This window comes from Acipenser ruthenus, chromosome 3 (genome assembly GCF_902713425.1).
Source record: "Acipenser ruthenus chromosome 3, fAciRut3.2 maternal haplotype, whole genome shotgun sequence".
Taxonomy (NCBI): Eukaryota; Metazoa; Chordata; class Actinopteri; order Acipenseriformes; family Acipenseridae; genus Acipenser; species Acipenser ruthenus.
Window position 1 is genome coordinate 47,407,447 of NC_081191.1, and position 23,375 is coordinate 47,430,821.

The following is a 23,375-nucleotide window of genomic DNA, read 5'->3' on the forward strand; positions in this document are numbered from 1 at the left end:
GGCTAAATTTTCACACTCTTCGAGAGTCAATATATTTTCTTGCTTGCTCCATTTTATTTATTTGTATATACAGTGCCTATAGTAAATATTCACCCCGCTTGGACGTTTTCACAGTTTGTTGTGTTACAACCTGACATTTTGATGCATTTAAATTGGATTTTTCTTCCTTTTGATTTACACAACCTACTCAACACTTTGAAGAGGCAAGAGAATTTATTGTGAAACACTTAATGAAAAAAAAAAAAAAAAAACTGAAATGTCTTAGTTAGATAAGTATTCACCCCCCTGGGACAATATTTGGTAGAACCACCTTTGGCATCAATTACAGCTGTGAGTCTTTTGGGGTAAGTCTCTACCAGGTTTGCACATCTGGATCCTGCAATATTCGCCCATTCTTCTTGGCAAAATTGTTCAAGCTCTGTCAAGTTGGATGGGGATCGTTGGTGGACAGCAATCTTCATGCCTTGCCACAGATTCTCAACCGGATTCAAGTCCGGGCTTTGACTGGGCCACTCTAGGACATTCACTTTCTTGTTTTTAAGCCACTCCAGTGTTGCTTTGGCTGTGTGCTTGGGGTCATTGTCCTGCTGAAAGGTGAATCTCCGTCCCAGTGGTAGGTCTTTTGCAGACTGAAGCAGGTTTTCCTCAAGGATTTGCCTGTATTTAGCTCCATCCTCTACCCTGACAAGCTTCCCAGTCCCTGCCGATGAAAAGCATCCCCATAGCATGATGCTGCCACCACCATGCTTCACAGTAAGGATGATGTTACCTGGGTCATGTGCTATGTTGGGTTTGCGCCAGACATAACGCTTTGCATTTAGGCCAAATAGTTCAATTTTTGCTTCATCGGACCTCAGAATCTTTTGCCACATCTTTTTCAGAGTCTCCCACATGCCTTTTTGCAAGCGGGATTTTACATGGGCTTTTTTCAGAAATGGCTTCCTTCTTACCACTCTTCCATACAGGCCAGATTTCTGGAGTACCTGAGCTATTGTTGACACCTGGACAGTTTCTTCCATCTCAGCCATGGAACGCTGTCTTTCAGAGTTGTCATTGGCCTCTTGCTGGCTTCTCTGACCAATGCCCTTATTACCCGGCTGCTCAGTTTGGGCGGAGATTCTGGGTGGTGCCGTATACCTTCCACTTCTTAATGATCGACTTGACCTGTGCACCAAGGGATATTCAATGCCTTTTGAAATCTTTTTATACCCCTCCCTTGATCTGTGCCTTTCCACAACTTTATCCCAAAGTTGTTTTGAAAGCTCCTTGGTTTTCATGGTAGTATCTTTGCTTTGAATGCACTACCCAACTGTGGGACCTTACAGAGACAGGTGTATTTAATCTGAAATCATGTGAACCACTTTTATTGCACGCAGATGGACTCCATTTTTTAATTATTGTGTGAATTCTGAAGGCAATTGGTTGCACCTAAGCTTATTTAGGAGTGTCATAGCAAAGGGGGTGAATACTTATCTGATGAAGACTTTTCAAGTTTTTATTTTTAATTGATTTGTTTTTTCACCCTCCCATTTTTTCACACATTGAAAGTGTTGAGTAGGTTGTGTAAATCAAAGGAAAAGAAATCCCATTTAAATGCATCAAGATTTCAGGTTGTAACACAACAAACTGTGAAAACGTCCAAGGGGGGTGAATACTTACTATAGGCACTGTGTGATTTTTTTTTCTTTTTTTTTTTACAAGTTTTTTTTTATTTTCTGTTTGCTTTCAGAAACCCAGCACGTGCCTAGGCTGTCTCTGTACCAGGATCACCTTTGTACACAGACAGTATCCTGAGACACTGCGAGTGTTAATGGCTTTTTAGCTACACTGTGCTGTTGAATTGGCAGGAGCTTTTTCGACCGGAGAATATTCCGAGCGTCTCTTTGCCGTAGCTGTGTCTGCTTTTGCGTCACTGACAATGAAGGCTAGTGGATTTTTTCTAGTTAGCAGCCCCTTTGTTTAACAGTGCATGCTTGCAGTTGCCAGTGGCTTTTTCAGGTCTTCACTTGCATGCCACTTCTCCTGGTACAGAGGTGGCACCACCCATTTTCGGTACCAAGGCATTCCTACAGTAAACCAGAGCCGGTACCAGTGACCTGGTGTGGCAAAGTGGTTTGCGGTGCGCCGGTGTAGTGATGATGTGATTGTGAAACAAAAGACAGACAACAAAGTTCACGATCCAAACAGGTTTTATTGTTATAATCCTGGTCTGGCGACCACAAAGAATAATGCCAGGCAATACCCAGTAATGTGTATTGCACTGTTTCAAAACAATGGGTTGCAGTCCCGAAATAAGACACAGTTAGTAAATAATAAACACAGTAGAACACACACAAAGACACACGTTCACAAGTCCAGAGTGATTTATTATTGTGCTCGTGGTGATTTACAATTTATTCGTGATTAAAGGTGCAGTGTTCTCCAGGTTTAGTGCTGGCCTGTAGTGACAGCTCTGACTAGTGTTTAGCTGTCTAATAACAACAAATCAAGTATGTTTTAGACATGACAAAACAAACCAAACACTCAAGATAATTCCACAGTACTCCTTCCGGTTCAGCTTAACCATTACAAAGGAACAGATCACCTAGCCACGTCCCCTTTTTGTACCTTCAGTCACGCCCCATTGGTTATTGAGTGCAACTGTTTTTTCTTCAATCCATGGTTGCCTCTGTGGTGGAATTTTCTGCATACAACCGAGCAGGCACTGGTCCCGTGCTGAGGGAACGATTGAGACAGAGACAAGTTGGAGCAACTCATACTTTATTAGTCTGCAGACTGGAGCATTCAACAGAGTGTCACAGACTCTGCAAGCAACCGCAAAGAAAGCTCAAAATACACTAAGTCAAACAGTTCCTTATATAATCAGTTTTTGCACAGAGTTCATGACTTGTGGTAATTCTTATCTTCCTTAGTCAGCTCAAACCAACCTTGTGGTATTCTTGATACTGTTGCCTACTGACTTTTCTGATTGGCTGATTTTTCTAGTTGCTAGGGAGAGAGTGTCTGTCAGGTCCCACAAAGTTGATTCCCCTAATACAAGAATATTAGCTAAGTGACTGGGGAGAAAAGAGGAATTATCGCTGTCTCAAAATATTATCATTTGAGACAGTGTCCTATTCTCATGTCGCTGACTCATGCACTTCTCTGAAAACAGGGCTGCTGACCCTTGGCCACATTCCAGTGTGTTAGTTCAACATTGTAAATCTAATACTTTGTTAACATCAAACTTCATATAATATCATTATTCAGGTTATACAAATCACAGAGATCACCCAAACATATTAGATTAGAACTCTTCGTGCGATTATTCTATCATTCTTCTATCACATTCCCTCCTTTTGTAAATATTATTACAACTATTGTTAGATAGAATAATTATACAACATCGTCAGCCATATCACTGAAAGGGTTGTTATCTTCATTGCACAGGTTCTCAGTAGTAAGCAGTGGCATAGTTAGGTGGTGTCCAATGCTTTGGTGCACAGTTTCTTGATGCATATTACAAACAACATTGGCTAGCCCTGTAAGTGATCTCTTGTTTCTTTAAACACATATTTCAAATAACAGACAATAACATAGCAATAAGCAGTACCAATAATGAAATAAGCGAGGACGCATGTCCCGCTACATTCCACTAGTCAGCCCAGTCCACTCCAGCACTTTCTCCAGCTAATCCACATAGGATACCCCACCCGCATAATCAGGCATCTGCTAATATTAGTTGACCAGTGTTGCCCGCCAGCAACACCTGCACTCTAGCTATCACTACTCTTGAGTGAACGTCCATAAGCTGCGTTAATGTGTGCCAATGCCATCAGCATACCTGTATGATTAATTGTCTTCATCCATTCTTCAGCATCTTCAATAATGCCTGTGATATTAATAGGTGGATTGGGGTGCATGCTCAGGTGTCCCACAGTCACAACACCCTGTGGGTGAAAACACACAGCCGGCGACATGAGGCATACCTGGCCGCTACTTCCCACCCCCATGCTTGAGGTGATTACACACCATGTTCCATTCCTCATCTGAGTGCATCTTTCGTACCCTAGCTTTGGGTGTACCATTGCTTCCATCATTTACATTGACAGGTTAAGGCTGCCAGCATGGTCACACAGAACAGCATCACCAAATTCAATACACTCAGTGGCCTTGAAGTACAGGGTGGCATTTTGGGCACACTGACTAACCCATGTCTATTTGTGGGACGATATCCCATGTTCCAATTACTACCCCTAGGTTACTGACATTTATCCCGGTACTGTGGTGGACCCGACTGGTGGCATGTGGCACTATTAAAATAAAACAAATATCTTCATCACATCGTTCAGTACATATCAGTATCCGGTCATATCCCACGCAACACCCGTTCTCTCCAAGCTGTCAAATTTACATCTTCAATTATTGTATCAACCGTCTTTCACCAGTCATTTGTTCAGCCATGGCCAATCTCTGAATAGCATCACCTGTTTTCAGAAACCGGCCATGGTTTTCATTGTCCTGCTGTATATTATATATGGAATTGAGGCCTGAATTCACAGCCCCGAACCACCCAGCAATGTCGTCAATCAGACCCCTCCTTTGACGGCCACCTGCGTTACGTTGGTAAGTATCCAATTCACGATTAAAGGTTTTATTCAATATTTTAGTTAATAGTCTAAACTCACCACACCTTTTGGTGTATTGTTGTTTGATATCTTCAATGTTTATTCTTACCAACGTTTACAACCAGGTTACTCCCATCACAAATGGTTTTGCCCTCCCCACAGCTAGCAACCTGTCTGGGGGAGAGGGCGTTAACGGGGGACATTGAGTGGAGTGGAACTGTAGCTTCATACCTCCCATATACCATGTATTTCGCACTCTGTGTGCTATACTTTGCCCTGTCACATTAACACATGTCCAATTGCTTGTTGCATTAGTTTGCTCCTGTTGTCACTGTTTGGTATAGTTTTTTTTTTTTTTTTTTCGTCCAGAGACAGTCCACCTCCAATGACGCGTTACTGCTTACAGTTCAGTTGCATATTGACTCATACTGGAGCCCTCCCACTGTTATATCACAAGTAGGACAAGTAGGACATTGTTCAAACTGTGCTGGAGTCATTGCATTATTCTGGCTTATCAAACGCACAGGTTGCCACGTTCCCTCTATGTCACTCTCGAAGGGAAGTGGTCTTTGTTTCCATCCATTACCCTGTCGTTGTCTAAGGATTCACGTGCAGTTCTTCCAGGGGGCCCCCAAAGCTTGTCTCTCTGTACATGTCTCGTTCCACGCCCAGAGGTGTGGAATCTTCTCCGACTCTGGAATGACATAATACCTGGAACACAAATCATGTTACTGTCCGTTGCTGCTCCCGCTGTCTGTGGAAAGAGATATACCATTAGTTTCAGGGTATTCAGTGTCAGCAAATTCAAACTGAGATGTATCCACGCGATGGTACCGTTTGGTCTGTGTCCAATGTACTCACTTAACCCCATGTAGGAGCTTCACTGCTACACTAGTTTGTGTCACCATCAGCACTATGTATTAACCAAACCATTGACATCTCTTTTCCCTCCTTGTGTCTATTTTGTGTGTCTATAATAGACTGCTGTTTCTTGCCCGGATCCTTAATAGACCCGTCGGCACTCAACCTGTTTTTTCGTCTGTCCTTTTTTTTTTTATCAATGCATTCCGTTTCTATCTGTGCAAGTATAACAAAATATATCTACTGACACAGCTGCTGTTTTGTGGTTAACAGGAAACCGCATTGCTTCCTTAGCTGGCTTGTTCACTTTTTCGTTGCCTAAAGACAAAAAATCTGTTCCTTGACTGTGTGCTTTCACTTTAGCTGACTGTGTGGTTTGTCCAGTTCTTTTACTTGGTCCTATAACGAAACAATCACCGCGCCTATGCCCGAGATTACCACAATTGTCACATTTAGGCTTCTGCCCCTGTTTGCAATCTGACCTCTCAAGAACACAGCTTTCTAAATGCCAAGTGTTCTAACCCACTCATCCTATACCACTAACTTTCTGCAACATAACCTCTTGCGCTTTCTATACTTTGCCTTTTTCCTGCTTCTCTACTTCTTCTTCTACGGGGAAAATCATCATTTATTTTTTAGTTACAGGCTATGGTGTTTACAGTATCGCTTCAATGCTGTCTTTACACAGGGATTTCCCCTTGGCTGACAGCTGGTGATCTAAATAAGTTACCTCCCCATTTACAATCGGTACATCTACCAGCCTTGCTTGCCTACAACGTGATACACATATACATGCGTATATATATATATATATATATATATATATATATATATATATATATATATATACACATACATATATATATACACTGTCTCCAAGCTACTCACGCTTTTACATTACATTTTATTTTCCTTGGGTCTTTGAGGGCACTTTTTCGCCCTATGTCCTAACTCTCCACAGGTAAAACATTCCCTTTGAGGGCACTTTTTCCATCGGTGTCCCAGTTTCCCACAAGCAAAGCATTCATCAGACTTCTGGGGGCAGTTATTTGCCCTGTGTCCTAACTTTCCACAAGTAAAACATTCACCATTACTGTAATTCTTCCCCCCACCTTGCCACGGCTGCAATAGGGGCGGGGGTGCCAGGCGTTCCAGCTTTTTGTCTTTACTTGTTTTCTTATTCTGCACTGTTTGCATCATAAGTTCCTTTTTTCCTTTCTCTTCACATCCACACACACACACACAACCAGACCCGGGTCACTCAATCACATCTCACAAGGAATTCCAGTTACACAACAATGCCGCAATCGGCAAAACACTAGACCTTACATGCCCGTCTACTGGGACTTAATTTACCCTCTGTCAGGTCTCAAGTCCTGGTCCAGCAAACAGTCGAAGTACAAACTCAACTGTTAGCGACTGGATCCACTAAATATTGGGGATGGTAATTAAACATACTCATCCTCCTTGGACAGTCAATAACAGACAAGTCAGCGCGACAATTAATTGCAAATTGTTTATTATGTTAAATCTGTAGTGGGGTCTTTTGGAAGGACTCGACGTGACAGCCCGTAGCACCAATCTTATAAACTTTTAATACGCAGCGCAAAGGAAGTCAGCAAGTGCATTCAAAATACAATTCTGACATTCGCGCTCAATATAAACCACATGTGCACATAAACAGATAAACAAACGGAAAGGAACAAACACAAAAGATGGACTATTAGTTCAGTAGCTTTTTCTAGGAACAAGTTATTACTTCAATTCACTTCATGAACGATAATCATTCCTGGGATTTCAATAACCATTTACCTTACACAGAACTCCCAGTCCGTTTCTATAATGAGCTACGTTACTTGCACTTAATGTTCCTCTCAAGGAGAAACTTGTCCTGGCATTTTACGTAACACCAGATCCTCCAAACTCAATATAAATCGCCCATTTATTGTAATATTTTCCTTTAAAACAAGAATCTACCATTCATTCTAGTCCACTTAATACGAAAACTTTTCAGACAAACACGCGAAACACTCAAGATCTCATCATCATCCCGAGCACTCCACAATAAGACGTCTATTTAATTTTGGTTCCCTACCCTGTACTAGTACAAGCCACTGTGGCTTTCTTCGTTAGATCACAACCCGTGCTCCCGTGCAGTGCTATGACAGTTCTCCCATAATCTGCCTCACCGTCACGGGGGTTAGTGATCACAGCCTCACAGTGCTCTGACTACTTGGTCTCCTGTGTAGTGCCAGCAACAGTCTCCGTAAACTGCTCTGCTCACAGGGTCAGCCTTGTAGTTCTCTGGGGTCTGCCCTGACCACTCGGTCTCCTGTGTATCGCACAGGGTCAGCCTTGTAGTTCTCTGGGGGCCTGCCCTGACCACTTGGTCTCCTGTGTAGTGTGAGCAATAGTTTCCATAAACTATGCTACTCACAGGGTCAGCCTTGTAGTTCTCTGGGGGCTTTTCCTAATCAAATCGCTGGTCCAGATTGTCTCTACTCACCGCCTCAGCAGGGCTGTTTTGTTTGGGATCCTTTATCCGCCTCACTGATGCCAGCCAGATTCGGAGCGGACTCCGCCAACCCTCTTAGTTGCGGGCGTCCTGACCCAAGTTTAAGGATTAGGTCTCACCGGTGATTTACTCCGTTTCCCGGGACGATCAGCGGATGGAGTTCAGGATCCCATCCTCGTCGCCATATATGTGGTGGAATTTTCTGCATACAACCGAGCAGGCACCGGTCCCGTGCTGAGGGAACGATTGAGACAGAGACAAGTTGGAGCAACTCATACTTTATTAGTCTGCAGACTGGAGCATTCAACAGAGTGTCACAGACTCTGCAAGCAACCGCAAAGAAAGCTCAAAATACACTAAGTCAAACAGTTCCTTATATAATCAGTTTTTGCACAGAGTTCATGACTTGTGGTAATTCTTATCTTCCTTAGTCAGCTCAAACCAACCTTGTGGTATTCTTGATACTGTTGCCTACCGACTTTTCTGATTGGCTGATTTTTCTAGTTGCTAGGGAGAGAGTGTCTGTCAGGTCCCACAAAGTTGATTCCCCTAATACAAGAATATTAGCTAAGTGACTGGGGAGAAAAGAGGAATTATCGCTGTCTCAAAATATTTTCATTTGAGACAGTGTCCTATTCTCATGTCGCTGAGTCATGCACTTCTCTGAAAACAGGGCTGCTGACCCTTGGCCACATTCCAGTGTGTTAGTTCAACATTGTAAATCTAATACTTTGTTAACATCAAACTTCATATAATATCATTATTCAGGTTATACAAATCACAGAGATCACCCAAACATATTAGATTAGAACTCTTCGTGCGATTATTCTATCATTCTTCTATCACACCTCGTCGCTTTCCTTCTGGAGTGATGACTTAATGTACCGCAGCTGTGCCCCCTTTCTAGATGGCCGACTTCCACCTAACCCTGAGAATGAATTGTCAGGCCATCCAGTCCAGGGCACTCTGTTCCCTTTACACATTCTGTCTCTAACGCCTGGTCAGTACCAAAGTAGGTACCAGCTACCTTTTATTGTTACCAAGGTCAGTACCGGTCATCTGGTTCATACCAGAATCGGTTTGGTGCGGTTCGGCACCAAGAATGTTTACAGTGCTCCATTCTTGTGCACTCTGTGTACAAAACAGTTTCAGCACTAGTCAGCATTGCTGTCTGTTTCTTGTGCGTGTGCATTGCACGGCTGAATGTTTTTCAGCCTTGCACCATGCCTAGGTTTCACCCTTGTGCTGTTTGGAAGAGAAACATTCTGGCAGAGGATAAGCGTGACAGGTGCATCCACTACCTAGGAAGGGAGCATGCAGAGGGAGTTTGAAAAGCTTTTTGAAGCTATGAACCAGCAGCAGTCCCTTTTGACATAGCTGCTGCGAAGTCCCCTGTTGTCTCAGTCCCCAGGATTCAGGCACCATTTCCTGACCCAGAACCAGCACAGGAGGACACCCAAGAATTAATCTTCCGACGACGCAGAGTCTGATATCTTGACTATCACGGTAAGCCCCTCCCTGTCGGTGGACCTCGCTGCCCTTATCAGACGTGCTACCACGGCATTGCAGGTGCCTTGGCCCACGGAGGTTGAGCATAAGTGCTCCATCTTTGATAGGGTTCCTGCTGCTATACACCAGTTGGCACACCTCCTCCCCAAGCAGAAGCCCCCAGCCCATAAGCCGGCAAAGTAATGGAGGAACAGGCACCCTCGGCCCCAGATGCAGGTGCAGGTTCATACAGCCCATGCTAGGGCTAATGCGCAGAACCGCTTTCATGGTGTGTAGCACATAGGCTGATGCAATTACCGTCGCACTACTCTCAAGCAGCAGGCGCAGACGCAATTCCCTGCAAGCCAGCAGTCCTTGGGTTTTGCTGCCACAAGTCCAGGGCCCATTTTTTTAGGCCCATCTGGATTATTGCTAATCATGCACCACAGACACCTGGGTGCTTACTACCATCAAGGTCGGCTACTCTCTGCAGTTTTGTTTTGGTTCTCCTCCCTTTCGTAACAACAATGTGTTTCACTCCAGGTATTTTTTGGTGCTTGATCTCAGACCGATCCTCTACCTCAGACGTCTGTACTTGAGAGTACGAAAGTTCAAGATGCTGACAATGCAACAGCTATTGCAGTCAGTCAGATCAGGCAACTGGTTCACTACAGTGGACCTCGAGGAAGTCTATTTTCACTTCCCTGTAAAACCCGGTCTGTTTGGAGCTTTTTTCAGCCCAGTGCAGTGGTGATGGTACTGACCTTCCAGAGACTTCTGGGCTGATGGCAGCAACATCTCAGGTTCTCACCATAGGGCTCCTGCACATGCACACTCTCCCAAGCCTGGTTCAAGCACCGGGTCCTTCACTGAAAGCTCTTCCGTGGTGGAAACAACCAGCTCATACAGCTTGGTCATAGTTCTGGGCAGTGTCACGAGGAGAGGTGGTGACCACAGACGCTTCCTGCCTAGGTTGTGATGCTGTCTGGAATGGCCAGGGGGTGCAGGGCCTCCACTAAATACTTTGGAGCTGCGGTCAGGTTATCTGGGCACTTTGTTGCATCCAGACCCAGCAGGCCTGCATCTCTGGGTCCAACCCCTAAGAGGAGACATTTGAGTCACCTCAGGTTATCTGACAGGGTCATTGTCACCCTTCAAAATGCCAGGGCAGTGTCTACCCTTTCCCAGTACGGCTACAAATGGGAGGGTCTTCCAGACTTTGTGTCAGTCGTGTGAACTGGACCCCACAACTTGCCCCATGGCAGATATACTGCAATTGCAGGGCCTTTTTGATGAAGGGAAATCTCCCTCCACATTTAAGGTCTACCAGGCAGCTATATCGGCTTGCCATATTAAAATTGACTCTGTCTCGCCAGGAGCACACTTCTTGGCGGGACAGTTTTTGAAGGGTGCTCGGAGGTTAAGACCCCCTAGGAAGGACCTTGTCCCTCGCTGGTTGCTCAGTGTAATGCTGGACACACTTAAAAAACTGTCATGTGACCCCTTACATTCAGCAGAATTGAAATTCCTGCCCTTAAGACCACTTTCCTGCTTGCTTTTACCTCCGCCAAGTGGGTCGGTGAAATGCAAGCATTCTCAAAGGCGAAAGCCTGTTTGTTTTTTGCGGAGATGAGAACTAAGGTTACCCTCTGCACTAATCCTGCCTTTCTCCCAAAAGCATGTTCTGTTTTTCAAGAGGGAGAAAGCTCCATATGCTCTGTCCAGTAGGGCACTGGCGTATTACGTTGACCGCACCCAAAGTTGGCGGCAATCCGAGTAATTGTTTGTTTGCTTTGGGTCTAAGTTCCACGGACAAGCCCTGTCTAAACAGTGGCTGTCGAGGTGGATTGTAGACACGGTCAGGATTGCGTATGATCTAGCCAAACTGGTCACTCCACAAGAGGCCTTGCAACCTCTTGGGTGTTATTTCAGAGCGCATCTGTCAGACATTTACAACGCTGCAGTATGCATCATAATTTTACCAGACTGAATGTCGTATATCAGCAGAACCCTGGTTTTGGGACCAGAGTGTTACAGGCAGCGACTCATTCTGCCTTTTTTAACACACTTTTTTTATTTTGTTCCATTTTTTAAGTCCTGGGGTAGTTAGCATCACACCTTATTTGGACTTCTGGTGTTAAATGCTGAGGTTACTCGGTGTCATCATCGGCGATCACTCGAGTCGAGTATGATTGTCCTCCATAGTCTTCTATTTGTGGGTCTTCAGATGGCTGTAAAGGCCGATCCGGGAGCCACATATTTTGGTGCAGTGTGGGCAGGGGTGAGTGTTGGTTGTGGTTGGTAGTTGGACCTTCCTGGTGTTGAGTCTCTCCTTGCGTAGCTGCCGCTTGTCCTCTGCGGCACAGCGAAGATCCTTTTCGTGTAGTGCAGCCCCCTCTTGAACGATTTTCCTCCAGCTGTGTCTATTTAGTGCAGTGTCTTCTCAGTTGTTGGAGGTGATGTTGAATTTCTTCAGGTTTGTTTTGATGTTGTCTTTGTAGCGTTTCTTTTGCCCGCCAGGGGCTCGCTGACCTTCCCTCAACTGGGAGTACATGATCTGTTTCGGGAGGCGTGAGTTGGGCATCCGGATGACATGGCCTGTCCATCGGAGTTGGTGTTGCATTATGGTAGTGGTGTAACCTTGCAGCATATACACTGCATGAGGGCCCTCCCTCACTGTGCTGTGGACCATGTGCCATGGACCCGGTCTTTGGCCAGAATTTTAAAGGCAGTTTATCTTCCTTTTAGCACAGCTGCCGGTACTGCAAGTCCTTCACTTGCGATGACTTGGGCATTGTATCCCATTCGATAATGGTTACATTTCGTACTTGAAAGGAAACGTTTGGTTATTATCATAACCCTGGTTCCCTCAAATATGAAGGTAACCATTACCCTTCAAGGTCGCGGCATTCCCTCAAACGCAGCAGGCCTGAAGAGAAAATGGTGCTGAGCCTTATGTGTCACTTGTATTTATCTCCTGGGGGCAGAGAGAACGCCTGGCACAATGGTGCTCTTAAAGGAGCAGCGAGATATCCCATTCAGTAATGGTTACATTTCTATTTTCAGGGATCCTGGATTATGATAACCTAATGATTGCTCACTTGCAAAAGAAAACTAAGGACTAAACAAGTCTACAGAAAGTGCAACATTTTAAATGGCACACATAATTATGCTGAGATGGCAAGTAAATTGTAACGAGATACACATTTACATTGCAGACTATTTTGGATTATTTATAATAACTTTATCAAATAGAAACCAAATACGTGTTTTTCCGAAAAGATTCCCATATTCTGTGCATCCAAATCTTGTAATACACAACTTTTAAGAATTGCTGTTTGGTATTCTGTCCTAAATCAGCAGTTTCAGTCCCAAACTGTTGTGACATAAATGATATATTGTTAATCAGATTATTCTGTCTTTTATTGCAACTGTAGTACCATTCAGTAGAGTAAAAATTGTAAAGGGGTACTTAAGCTGAAACCTGATAGAAGGGGTACAATTTAAAAAAAAAAAAAGGGTGAAAACCTCTAGTCTAGGGATTTAATATACAATAGGTTCTCAGGGATTTACTTAATATTTCATAAAGCTAGGAATATGGCATACATAGCAATGTCTTGGGACTGAAAAGCTCAAGAGTTTACATTTATTCCAGGACGAGGAAACTGGCAGAGTTTTTTTTAAAAAAAATTGGTGTATATTTTTACCTGCTCCTGGCTTTTATCTACATCCCTGCTGTAATATGACTCTCTGCTGTACTGTGTTTTAATACAGTATGCATCACAATCTTAACTGTTGTTGTTGTGGTTAGAGTTTTAACTACAAAATGGCAAGTTATAAATAAAATGTTTTAAATTTATCAAGACTGTGAATTTACTTTTTTGTGATTGTGAAATAGAAATCAGTACTGCATGCCAACTGGGTTACCATGACTGCTAACAGTACTGCATTCTACTACAGCAAAATTGGATCTTTAAGAGTAAGTTCTGAAAAATATAGCATTGCCGTACACAAAAACACAAGTTCAATGCTTCATCATTTGAAATGAAGACATTCAGAATTACTCTAGATGGAAATACTAAATGCAGTAAAAAGCAAACAGCCATACAGAATGTTCTAGATGGAGACTGTGAATACGTATTACACGATTTTAAAAGGACAGGGTGTACAATATTAATTGAGAACACATGTGTAAATAAATTTTGTATAGGCTTTAATTTGCCAGTACACTTCTACGCAAATCATTTTGTTTAAAATAAATAAATAAAAAATGTCCATGATATCTGTAATTTGTCAACAGACGGAGATATTTAAAAAGGAAAAAAAAAAAAGTAAGCTGTTTGAATATAATATTATTTAAAAAAGCGTAGTTTATTCACTTTGTGCCCACAGGGCCAGCACAGGTATATCTCAATAGCGCAGTACAAATACAAAGAAACATTTTGCAAGAAATAAATAATAAAACAAATGCTTTTAAAAGACCAAATTCTTCAGGTTACTCAAATGCCCATAATTGAATCGAGTGACAGCCCTAATTTCAATATATACTTTGGTGTATACATTTTATTTTATTTTTTTAAACTTTGTAGTTAAGTCTTTGCGATTTGTTAAAACGTTATTTGCTTATTTAGAGGTTCTTTTCTTGGAAAATACTACTAACCAGGGCTGTCAGTATACATCATAATGTAATATAAAGAGTGTGTGTGCGTAGATATGGTTTTAAACGCTGACACCTGCATAGCATTTAAACCTTGATAAAAAATGTACCAAAAGCACATCCCTACTTATGACTTTTTAAAGTCGGTTTAAAGCTTTCAAATAGTCCTCCTTCCTGCAGGGATTTTAGAAGGCACAACTCAAACCCAGTGCACAACGGCGGACATTTTGAAAAGAGCTTTGAAACAGACTTTTAAAGTTATAGGTGTACAAAGTAGTGTTTTTCAGAACCCTGCTACTTACTCTGAGCCTCTTCTAAACAACAAATTCAGGTTATGAAAGTGTACTAAGCTTATTTTCTGGATCACATGTACATCTACCCCTCTCCTATCACCCCTCTAGAACAAATGTACATTCTTAAAGTTGTAATATATTTGTATTTAGTTACCGAGATTTGCATTGACCTTTGATTGCTTTCTTTAACAGGCTGACCTGCAGTATGGTTTGAGTCACAGTGAGGTTTCCCATCGACGTGCGTACCATGGCTGCAATGAATTTGATATTTGCGAAGAAGAGCCCCTGTGGAAGAAGTACATTTCACAGGTATGCTTATATGTTGGCTGTGTTCACAATGCAATAAAAGTTGATCATCACAAAATTGTTTTTCCTGGCAGTACACTAGTTTAACTGAGCCTGTTTGTAATTTTCTATGTAAATGTAGGAAGGCATTGATGTACATTGAGCTATGAACTGTGTTTTAATTGACCCGCCTCTTCACTTATGTTTTCAGTTTAAAAACCCTCTCATTCTGCTTTTGCTGGCATCCGCTGTAATCAGTGTCCTAATGCATCAGATTGATGATGCTGTCAGCATCACTGTGGTAAGAGCTTTTTTTTTTTTTCATTGCGTAATATTCCAAATGCAAATATTCTTGAAATGAAACAATACAGTCTAAATTGAATGTATTTTAGCTGTATTTATTTATCTTTTTTTTTTCAGGCCATCATTATCGTTGTAACAGTTGCCTTTGTACAGGTAATTTTTTTTAAATGTATTTTTCATAATTTCCATAAGCAAGTGTCACATGGCAGGGTATCTGGTTGTGCTGAGATATCCGTTTGCTTTGGGTTTGTTAGACACCCTCTGTCTGCTATATATATATATATATATATATAATCTCCCTCAGCTTTGATAGGTTTTTCTTGTTTAAGGAGAGAAGGCTATCTGCAGGAACATTAAGCTTCCCTTTGTCTTCTGGTCTGAAATAGACCTTGCAACGGTATCAATTCTGTTGACAGTGGCTTTCACTTTTCTATTAAAAACCACAGGCTCTGGCTGTAAGTGATCCTATTTTCACTCCAGGTTAACATTGTATTTACAGTTAAAACTTGGGTATTATGCCAATTGAATATACAGTAATTGAATAAAGGTTAAAGGAAATTCTTGTGTAATTGTCAATTGTCTTCTTTTTGTTGTAGGAATATCGCTCTGAAAAGTCTCTTGAAGAACTGGGCAAGCTAGTGCCTCCAGAATGTCACTGGTAGGAAATGGCCTGTTATGTGTTTCAGTGGCTGGGTTTACATGCACGTGAAAATCGACTCTACAGTCATGATTGTGTGACGTTGTCACACGAATACATGGTGAAACAGCAAAAGGATGTTCTTTTTGCAGCGTGACTTTAAGGGCAGGGTCAAACGCTTTCTCACGATAAAAATAGCTGTAAAAACCCATGTAAACTGGAGCAGGAATTGTGTCAAGATCCCATTCTTCTGACTTAATCTCACGTAATATCCAGCAGAAAGGCCGTACAAAACACACACATACACACACACACAAAATGTACATTTATGGACTGCTTTAACACTAGAACTGCCGCGGTTATACTCATACCTACAACCGCCGAAGGCAGTCATTTATCATGGTACATTTTAAACATCATCAACATTAAAATGGAAGACAAACTATCGGATACAATTCAAAAGTTTTATTCAAGCACATCATATCAAACACCTACACAGAAAAGGGTTTATTTTCTAATTTACCACATATTATTATTATTTGTTTATTTAGCAGATGCCGTTATCCAAGGCAACTTACAGAGACTAGAGTGTGTGAACTATGCATCAGCTGCAGAGTCACTTACAAGTACATCTCACCCGAAAGACGGAGCACAAGGAGGTTAAGTGACTTGCTCAGGGTCACACAATGAGTCAGTGGCTGAGGTGGGATTTGAACCGGGGACCTCTTGGTTACAAGCCTGTTTCTTTAACCACTGGACCACACAGCCTCATATAAAGCACTACTTCAAAAAATGAAAAACTATAATAAAATAAATGTTTCAAAAGAAACTAGTGTGTAAACAGGTTTATGTACATACAAAACAGTAAAAACAAAAGTAGTTTATCTAAAATGAAAGTAACATATAATTTCTCTTGCATGTGTGTCACTCGCAGCACAGAATCTAGGTTGAGCTGCTGCAGCCTGCAGCTTTGCAGTTTTCTGATCTGGTTTTCTGCGGAAGCGCTGTGGCTAGCTTCAAGATGAAATCTCTCCTACCGATAATTTTGCGGGTGCATTTCTTGTACAAAACAAAGAAGTTGATGACTACTAGGCCCAGTAGAGAGAACAACAGGCTTGTGTGTGTGCGTGCGTGTGTGTGTGTGTGTGTGTGTATATGACGCTCGGCTGTGGAATAGCCTGGACTCGAACCGGCGACATCAAGGCTATAGGGTGCATCCTGCACTCCACGCGGAGCGCCTTTACCGAATGCGCCACGGGAGCCCCTGCAGACATGAGTGGTTTTGTCACTCAAAGTATGAGTAAGACTAGGGACTTATAACTTCGGCATATATCTCTTAAATTAAATCGGTTTATAGTGCTGTCTTGCAATACTTTAAAACTGTTAGTGGCCTGGTTTCCATGGACAAAGAAAAAGAAGTCTCCCCTTTTATTCTCACGCTATTTTGGTAGTACCTTTCAGGTAGTGTGTTTTTCCATGTCGTTTTCTTTTAGCCAGAGAAATTCTCCTTCCAAATTGAAATAACATAATTAATATTAAAATACTGGAGGATTTCTTAAACTGGGTTTCCACTCAATTTTTGAGTTGTGTTGAAGCCCCGCAAGTGCAGCCAGACTCATTTGGCTACAAATATTTTTTTAACAAAAAAAAAAAAAAAAACTACAGCAAACAAAACAAAAAAACGAGACATAGCATTACACAAATAAAGAATAAAGTACTATCCTTGGATTTGCAAAACCATTTTTTGACTGCATATATATTTTATTATAAATCTATCATGTATTTTTGTTTATTTTGTTTGTGTTTTGAATACATATACAGGCATCGTGGATTACATGGATTTAAAAATATGGTGTTCAAACACAATAACAAATGTTGAATTTAGAATAGTATCGTTGTAATCTTTAAAAAGATGTCACCTACAGGGTCTATAAAGAAAAGACAAGGTACTGCTTAAGGAAATTTTAGCTCTTATTTGGCAGCAATCCTGAACCTGTTTCAGTCTGATCAGAGCCTCTGTAGAAAGGCCCGCCCCTAGAGCAATGTTACTTGGAGACAGCAACGGAAGGAGAGGGAGTAGCTTCCACAGCAGCAGGCTTTTAAGGGAGCTCAGACCATATACACAGTGCTGGGTTTCTACTCACTGCAGTCTTTTTTTCGTTACCAGTAAGATTGATAAGATTTTACCAGAACCAAGTCAAATTTGGTTTTCTTGGACATTTTCTTGTTGAAATAATAAATTTTTTGAGCAACTGTGTCGGAACAACATTTAAGTTTGTGACAAACAGGTTTTCCTCTATCTAATCTGAATTGACAGAAAAATCTAATTGCACAGGTAACCGTGCATTATGACTTTTTGACGTCACAAAGGTGCAATAAGATTTATTTATTTATTTATTTTTTTTTTTTTTGCATGGGCCAAAGTATAAATATAGCTACTATCCATGTTATATATTGTGACAGAGTAGGGGGAGGAGACATTAAAATATAGTCCTGAAGTATACAGTACTACATCCCCCAGAATACCTTGGGAGGCTGATTGGCTATTGAGCCATTGATGAGGGACACCTGCCTGTAATTTTAAGCAAAATGTTTGTTGGAGGTCTGCATGAAGTAGGGTTGCCAATTGCCCCCATAATTCTGGGACAGTAAGACTGGTCAGGGTTTTTAACTTGCCTCTCTAAACGGCAAATTAATAGATTTTATTGAGCATGTAAAGTCAGTGTGAATTGCGTGAACTGTCGCTAAAGGAATTGAATTGTTTTGCTAACTAGTTACCAAAAGCACACCTGTCTGGGAGCAGGAATTACTTCCTGTAAGGATCCTTTCCATCAATCAGACCTATACAGCTTGCTAATTTGCTGTATTTGTCTGATTTGGGGCGGGACTGTGTGAAGCAGGAAGAAATATTAATTACATAGAAATTTAACCACAAGATTAAACAAGAGTGTGCTGGTGAGTGCAAAATTATCCAATGTCAGAATTGTACTATTTTGGTCGATATTGTTTACCATATAAAATTTCAACCAATACTATTTTAATACAATTTGTTAAGATGCTCTCCGGCTAGAATTGACACATGGCAAATGAAATTTAATAGAGAAAAGTGTAAAGTATTGCATGCAGGCAATAAAAATGTGCATTATAAATATCATATGGCAGATAGTGAAATTGAAGAAGGGAACTATGAAAAAGACCTAGGAGTTTATGTTGACTCAGAAATGTCTTCATCTAGACAATGTGGGGAAGCTATAAAAAAGGCCAACAAGATGCTCGGATATATTGTGAGAAGTGTTGAATTTAAATCAAGGGAAGTAATGTTAAAACTTTACAATGCATTATTAAGACCTCACCTAGAATATTGTGTTCAGTTCTGGTCACCTCGTTACAAAAAGGATATTGCTGCTCTAGAAAGAGTGCAAAGAAGAGCAACCAGAATTATCCCGGGTTTAAAAGGCATGTCGTATGCAGACAGGCTAAAAGAATTGAATCTATTCGGTCTTGAACAAAGAAGACTACGCGGCGATCTGATTCAAACATTCAAAATCCTAAAAGGTATAGACAATGTCAACCCAGGGGACTTCTTTGACCTGCAAAAAGAAACGAGTGGAGTGGAGTGGAGTGGAGTGGAGTGGAGTCTCTGGCACTGTTCCTGCTCCAAAAGATGTGATAGTTTTAAAGATATGATCCATAAACAATGCAGCTTTTGCGATGCTCCAACCAATATTGTGCATTCTATGAAATTGCCCTGTATATTTAAAGTTAACAAAATAATCATTAATATCCAATTTGCATAGTAAGAGTTTTATTACAACAGCGAAAGCGATTGTGCACTTGTATGAGCCATGTTAATTGGATTTTTGTCAGTTTTTGATAGATTGTAGCCTAGACCCCTATCTACATTTCCTGTAAGTTTCATTTTGTGCCTGCTGTTGGTTGAGGCACAGCACAGAGTTGAATGCAGACTGTCAGGTGAATCTTCTAAGTGAAGTTAATACACACCTAATACAATTAAACTAAAATATTTTGTATACTGTCCTCTCCTGTTAAATTGAAGCTGCAGTGAACTGGTGCAGCTGTAACAGCTATTAATATATTAATGAATTAACCAAGTTGTCCTATTTACACAATTTAAAACAAACAAATACAGGTGAATTAAATATAAATCAATACTGAATTGTGCACATTTAATTTTGTCCCCACCAGTTGTACTTCTGTCAGCACATATTTGGTATTTTAAGTGATGCTTCTCCAGGAGCTGTAATTACCACTGTTCAAATCCAGTGAATCCCTGAGCCTGGAAAAGAAAACGTATTGTTAGAAGTGGTGGAAATGTAGATATTTTATTTTCAGGTCTCTGACATTTACCACTCGCTTATGCTTAAGTTGCCCTTTTCCTTCGTAGCCACTCTGTCAAGGCAGTTGATGCTTGTACACTTGCTTTGGAAACTGGTTGAAAAGAAGTGGAGATGCTGTGTGCACAGTTCTTACCTTGAGGAATCATTACTCCAGAAAATCTTGCTCAGCTTGCCACTGTGCTATCGTGAAGTATTCTACTTCAAGACCAGGAATGTTGTCTTTTGCAAACCTGTACAATTGGTGTGGAGTCTGGATCTGGTCACGGTATGGATGCTGCAAGCTGGCTTTTGTTGCGATGAGTTTTGAGATGTTGCAAAAATCTTCCATGTGCTGGCAGATGTTGAGGACATTTTTACAGTTCTTATATTGCCCTGCACACCCGTTGGAGAAGTAATAGATTTTTATCGGAAGCCTCCAAAATGTATTCTCCAAGAACCTCAAAAGATGCTTTTTAAAGAGATAAACAGTGACTGTGTCATGAGTCATGCATTCTGATATTGCAACATATGAGATGTGCTGAGAATGTATGTTTGCTTGAGTGTTGTTCCAATGATGTGATTGTGCTTCATCTTGCATGACGAAAGTGACGTTTTCTGCAAAATAGGCATAGCAACTAGGAATATATTTTCTTGGAGTTAATCCCTCAGTTGTTGATAATATGCAGTCTGCATCTTTGGCTTGTGAAAGTCTCTATCAACTGATCAACAGGTTCATAGATTACCTGAAGGGTGGATCTGTCAGTTGTAGTCCACTTCCGATACTCTACTGCGTCCACCAGGCTATCTTGAAAGAGTATTTGTAGATGACCCTTGAAATCTTCAAACGATGGACAATTTTCACACTTTGCTAAGTGGCAATTGACACATGAGATAAGCAATGCCGATAGCGATTCAAAGGCAGTTTTGTACTGGCACTCCGTTGTGGAAGCTTAGAACAAATGAACATCAGCTTTACATGCTGGTGTGTTGTGCAGACAGACACACACCGCATGTGTACCACTACTGCCTGCCAATACACACTCCTTTGGTTTCAGCTCTGCAGATTTGGAGAAGCCAATTTTAATGTCAGCATGCTGTAATTTGAAGAAACAATAGGCCTCTGGAAGATTGCAGAGAACAAGCTGTTTTTGTTGGTGGTCTCTCCTTCCCGACTCTATTGTAAACAGAAAAAAATCTTTCATTCCTGCCTTCTCTTCCCCACCCCCCCACCCCCCCACCCCCAATTTTTGGATTTGGATCTGATGGGCATCGCTTCTTTTCCTGTAAAGCCTTGGCTGTCCTGGACATGTGGTAGGTAGCACCAAACTCAGCTGCAGTCCTCTGTATAGACCAAGACATTGGGACAGCTGTCAAAATATGAACTTGCAGACTTTGACTGATTTAAATTAAATTTTTTGATCAGCTGGGCCATAATCTCTTGATTTGCCTGAGTCTGCTCCGTGATTGTTTCACTGTCTTCCACTTCTGTTTGTGGGAAAACCGTTTCTTAGCTTTCTCTTCATTGCTCCTCTGACCTTCTTTACCTTCTGAGCTGCATATACCTTTTGTGAAAATTTCCATATCTTCAGTGGAGATTCTTGTATTGCCTCCAAGGCCTTCGAAAACTTTGTTGTTTTCAGGTTGTTTGTCTTGAACAGCATGAGGGCTGGATTCTCTGGAACTAGACTCCTTGGGGTCACTTTGTGTTGAAGGTGATGTTTGGTCTTGGTCAAGAGCACAATGGGCTAACAACTCCATACAAGGGTAACATAACTTCTGGCCATACACAAAGTTCAGCTTCTGGTGGTCCTTGATCTGCTACTTTAAGGTGTGACCTTTAGTGCAGTGTACTCCACCATACTTTTGCAAATGGATCACAGCATGCTTTGATGTCTTTAACTCTAAAAGTCATTGGAAGTACTTGCCATTTATGCAACAAATTGTCTTCAATATCAAACAACATAATTTGAGCTACAAACATTTGTCTAGAATGTTAAACTGATAAGTAATATATAAATGTTTTTAGTTTAAGTACTAAGTTTAGGACACACCTTAGTTGAGTTATAGTTGGGTTTTCTTGTTTTTTACTTTTATAAAGGGCACATTTCAGTATTGATCTGTATTTAATTCACCTGTGCTACACTTTAGTCACATGTGTTAATAGGCCAAATTAGTTAATTAACTTGAATCCATTACAGCTGCACCAGTTCACTGCAGCTTCAATTTAACAGGTGAGTACTTGATTTACAACTAAATATTGTTTAATTGTATTAAGTGTGTAATCGCTTCACTTAAAAGATTCACCTGACACTGCATTCAACTCTGTGCTGTGCCTCAACCAACGGCTTGCACAAAATGAAACTTGCAGGAAATGCAGATAAGGGTCTAGGCTACAATCTATCAAACGCTGACAAAAATCCAAGGTTATGAGATTTGACCTGGGTGAGGTCAAAGGTCACAGAATCACGCAACTTTATCTTGCACTTGACAGAACTGTCCATAGAATGCTATTTGAGAGCGTTAAAACAACACCAAAACTACCTTTCTGTGTTAACTATAGGGGAAGTTATGGTACCATGGAAAGGTGGGGGGTCCAAAATGGGTCAACTTTGATGAGCTGTGTCTCATGAATGGGATGTCACTCAGGCCTAAAATTTACACTAACCACTTCTCCCAAAGAAACATGCATGGACATTTTTATCTAAATCAAAGGAGGTCGAGGTTTTTGGTAATTTGATTTCATATGGAATGCTAATGGAACCCTAATGCTAATTTTAATGTAATGCTAGTAAAGCCAGCTGTGCTAATTTAATACATTTTGTGGTATAAACGTGACTTTTTTGGTCCTCAGTTGGTACCCATGATAGATGCTAATTTAAGACTAGTGTACATTGTATTGCATCTTATTGCTAAGGTACATAAAAGTCTAAGCTTAAAGCAATCAGTTGTCCGATCACCAAACACAAAGATAACCAAAGTGTAAAAGGATGAAGAAAAATCTGTGCTTTCCAAAGGGCTTTGTTATTTATGTACGTCTGTCTTTATTGCAAAGGGCTGCATTTTTATTTGTAGTAGCTTCAGTACAATTTGTATTATAACCTTGCTTATAAAAACAACTAAACTATAAAGCACTATAATTTTAGTCAAATGCCAATAATTTGAAATGCTGACTAAATTGTCACATAGAAGAAGCTTGCCAAGGCTATTGCCAACAGATCTCAGATAATAGATTGCTTCAGTTATAGTAAAACATTGCACGAGGTTACATCACAAACAGTATTTAAAAAAAAAACGTGAGTTTTTTTGGTCAATTGTATCACTTTTTAATGTGAGAAGGCGATTTACCTCCTTTTAAAGTCGCTCAATGTTTTAGACGCACACTTCGTATAGCA

At 41.1% G+C, this 23,375-nt stretch overlaps 1 protein-coding gene across 4 annotated transcripts in view; it reads left to right on the forward strand.

Moving 5' to 3' along the window:
• LOC117435812 (calcium-transporting ATPase type 2C member 1) overlaps window positions 1-23,375 on the forward strand; it is a 78,148-nt gene that overhangs the window by 28,872 nt on the left and 25,901 nt on the right. For all 4 annotated transcript variants that reach the window (XM_059013061.1, XM_034059253.3, XM_059013055.1 and 1 more), the window contains exons 3-6: window positions 14,614-14,730; window positions 14,918-15,007; window positions 15,127-15,162; window positions 15,606-15,667. In XM_059013061.1, the coding sequence (XP_058869044.1) occupies window positions 14,614-14,730; window positions 14,918-15,007; window positions 15,127-15,162; window positions 15,606-15,667 (305 nt within the window). The remainder of the gene's footprint in view (window positions 1-14,613; window positions 14,731-14,917; window positions 15,008-15,126; window positions 15,163-15,605; window positions 15,668-23,375) is intronic.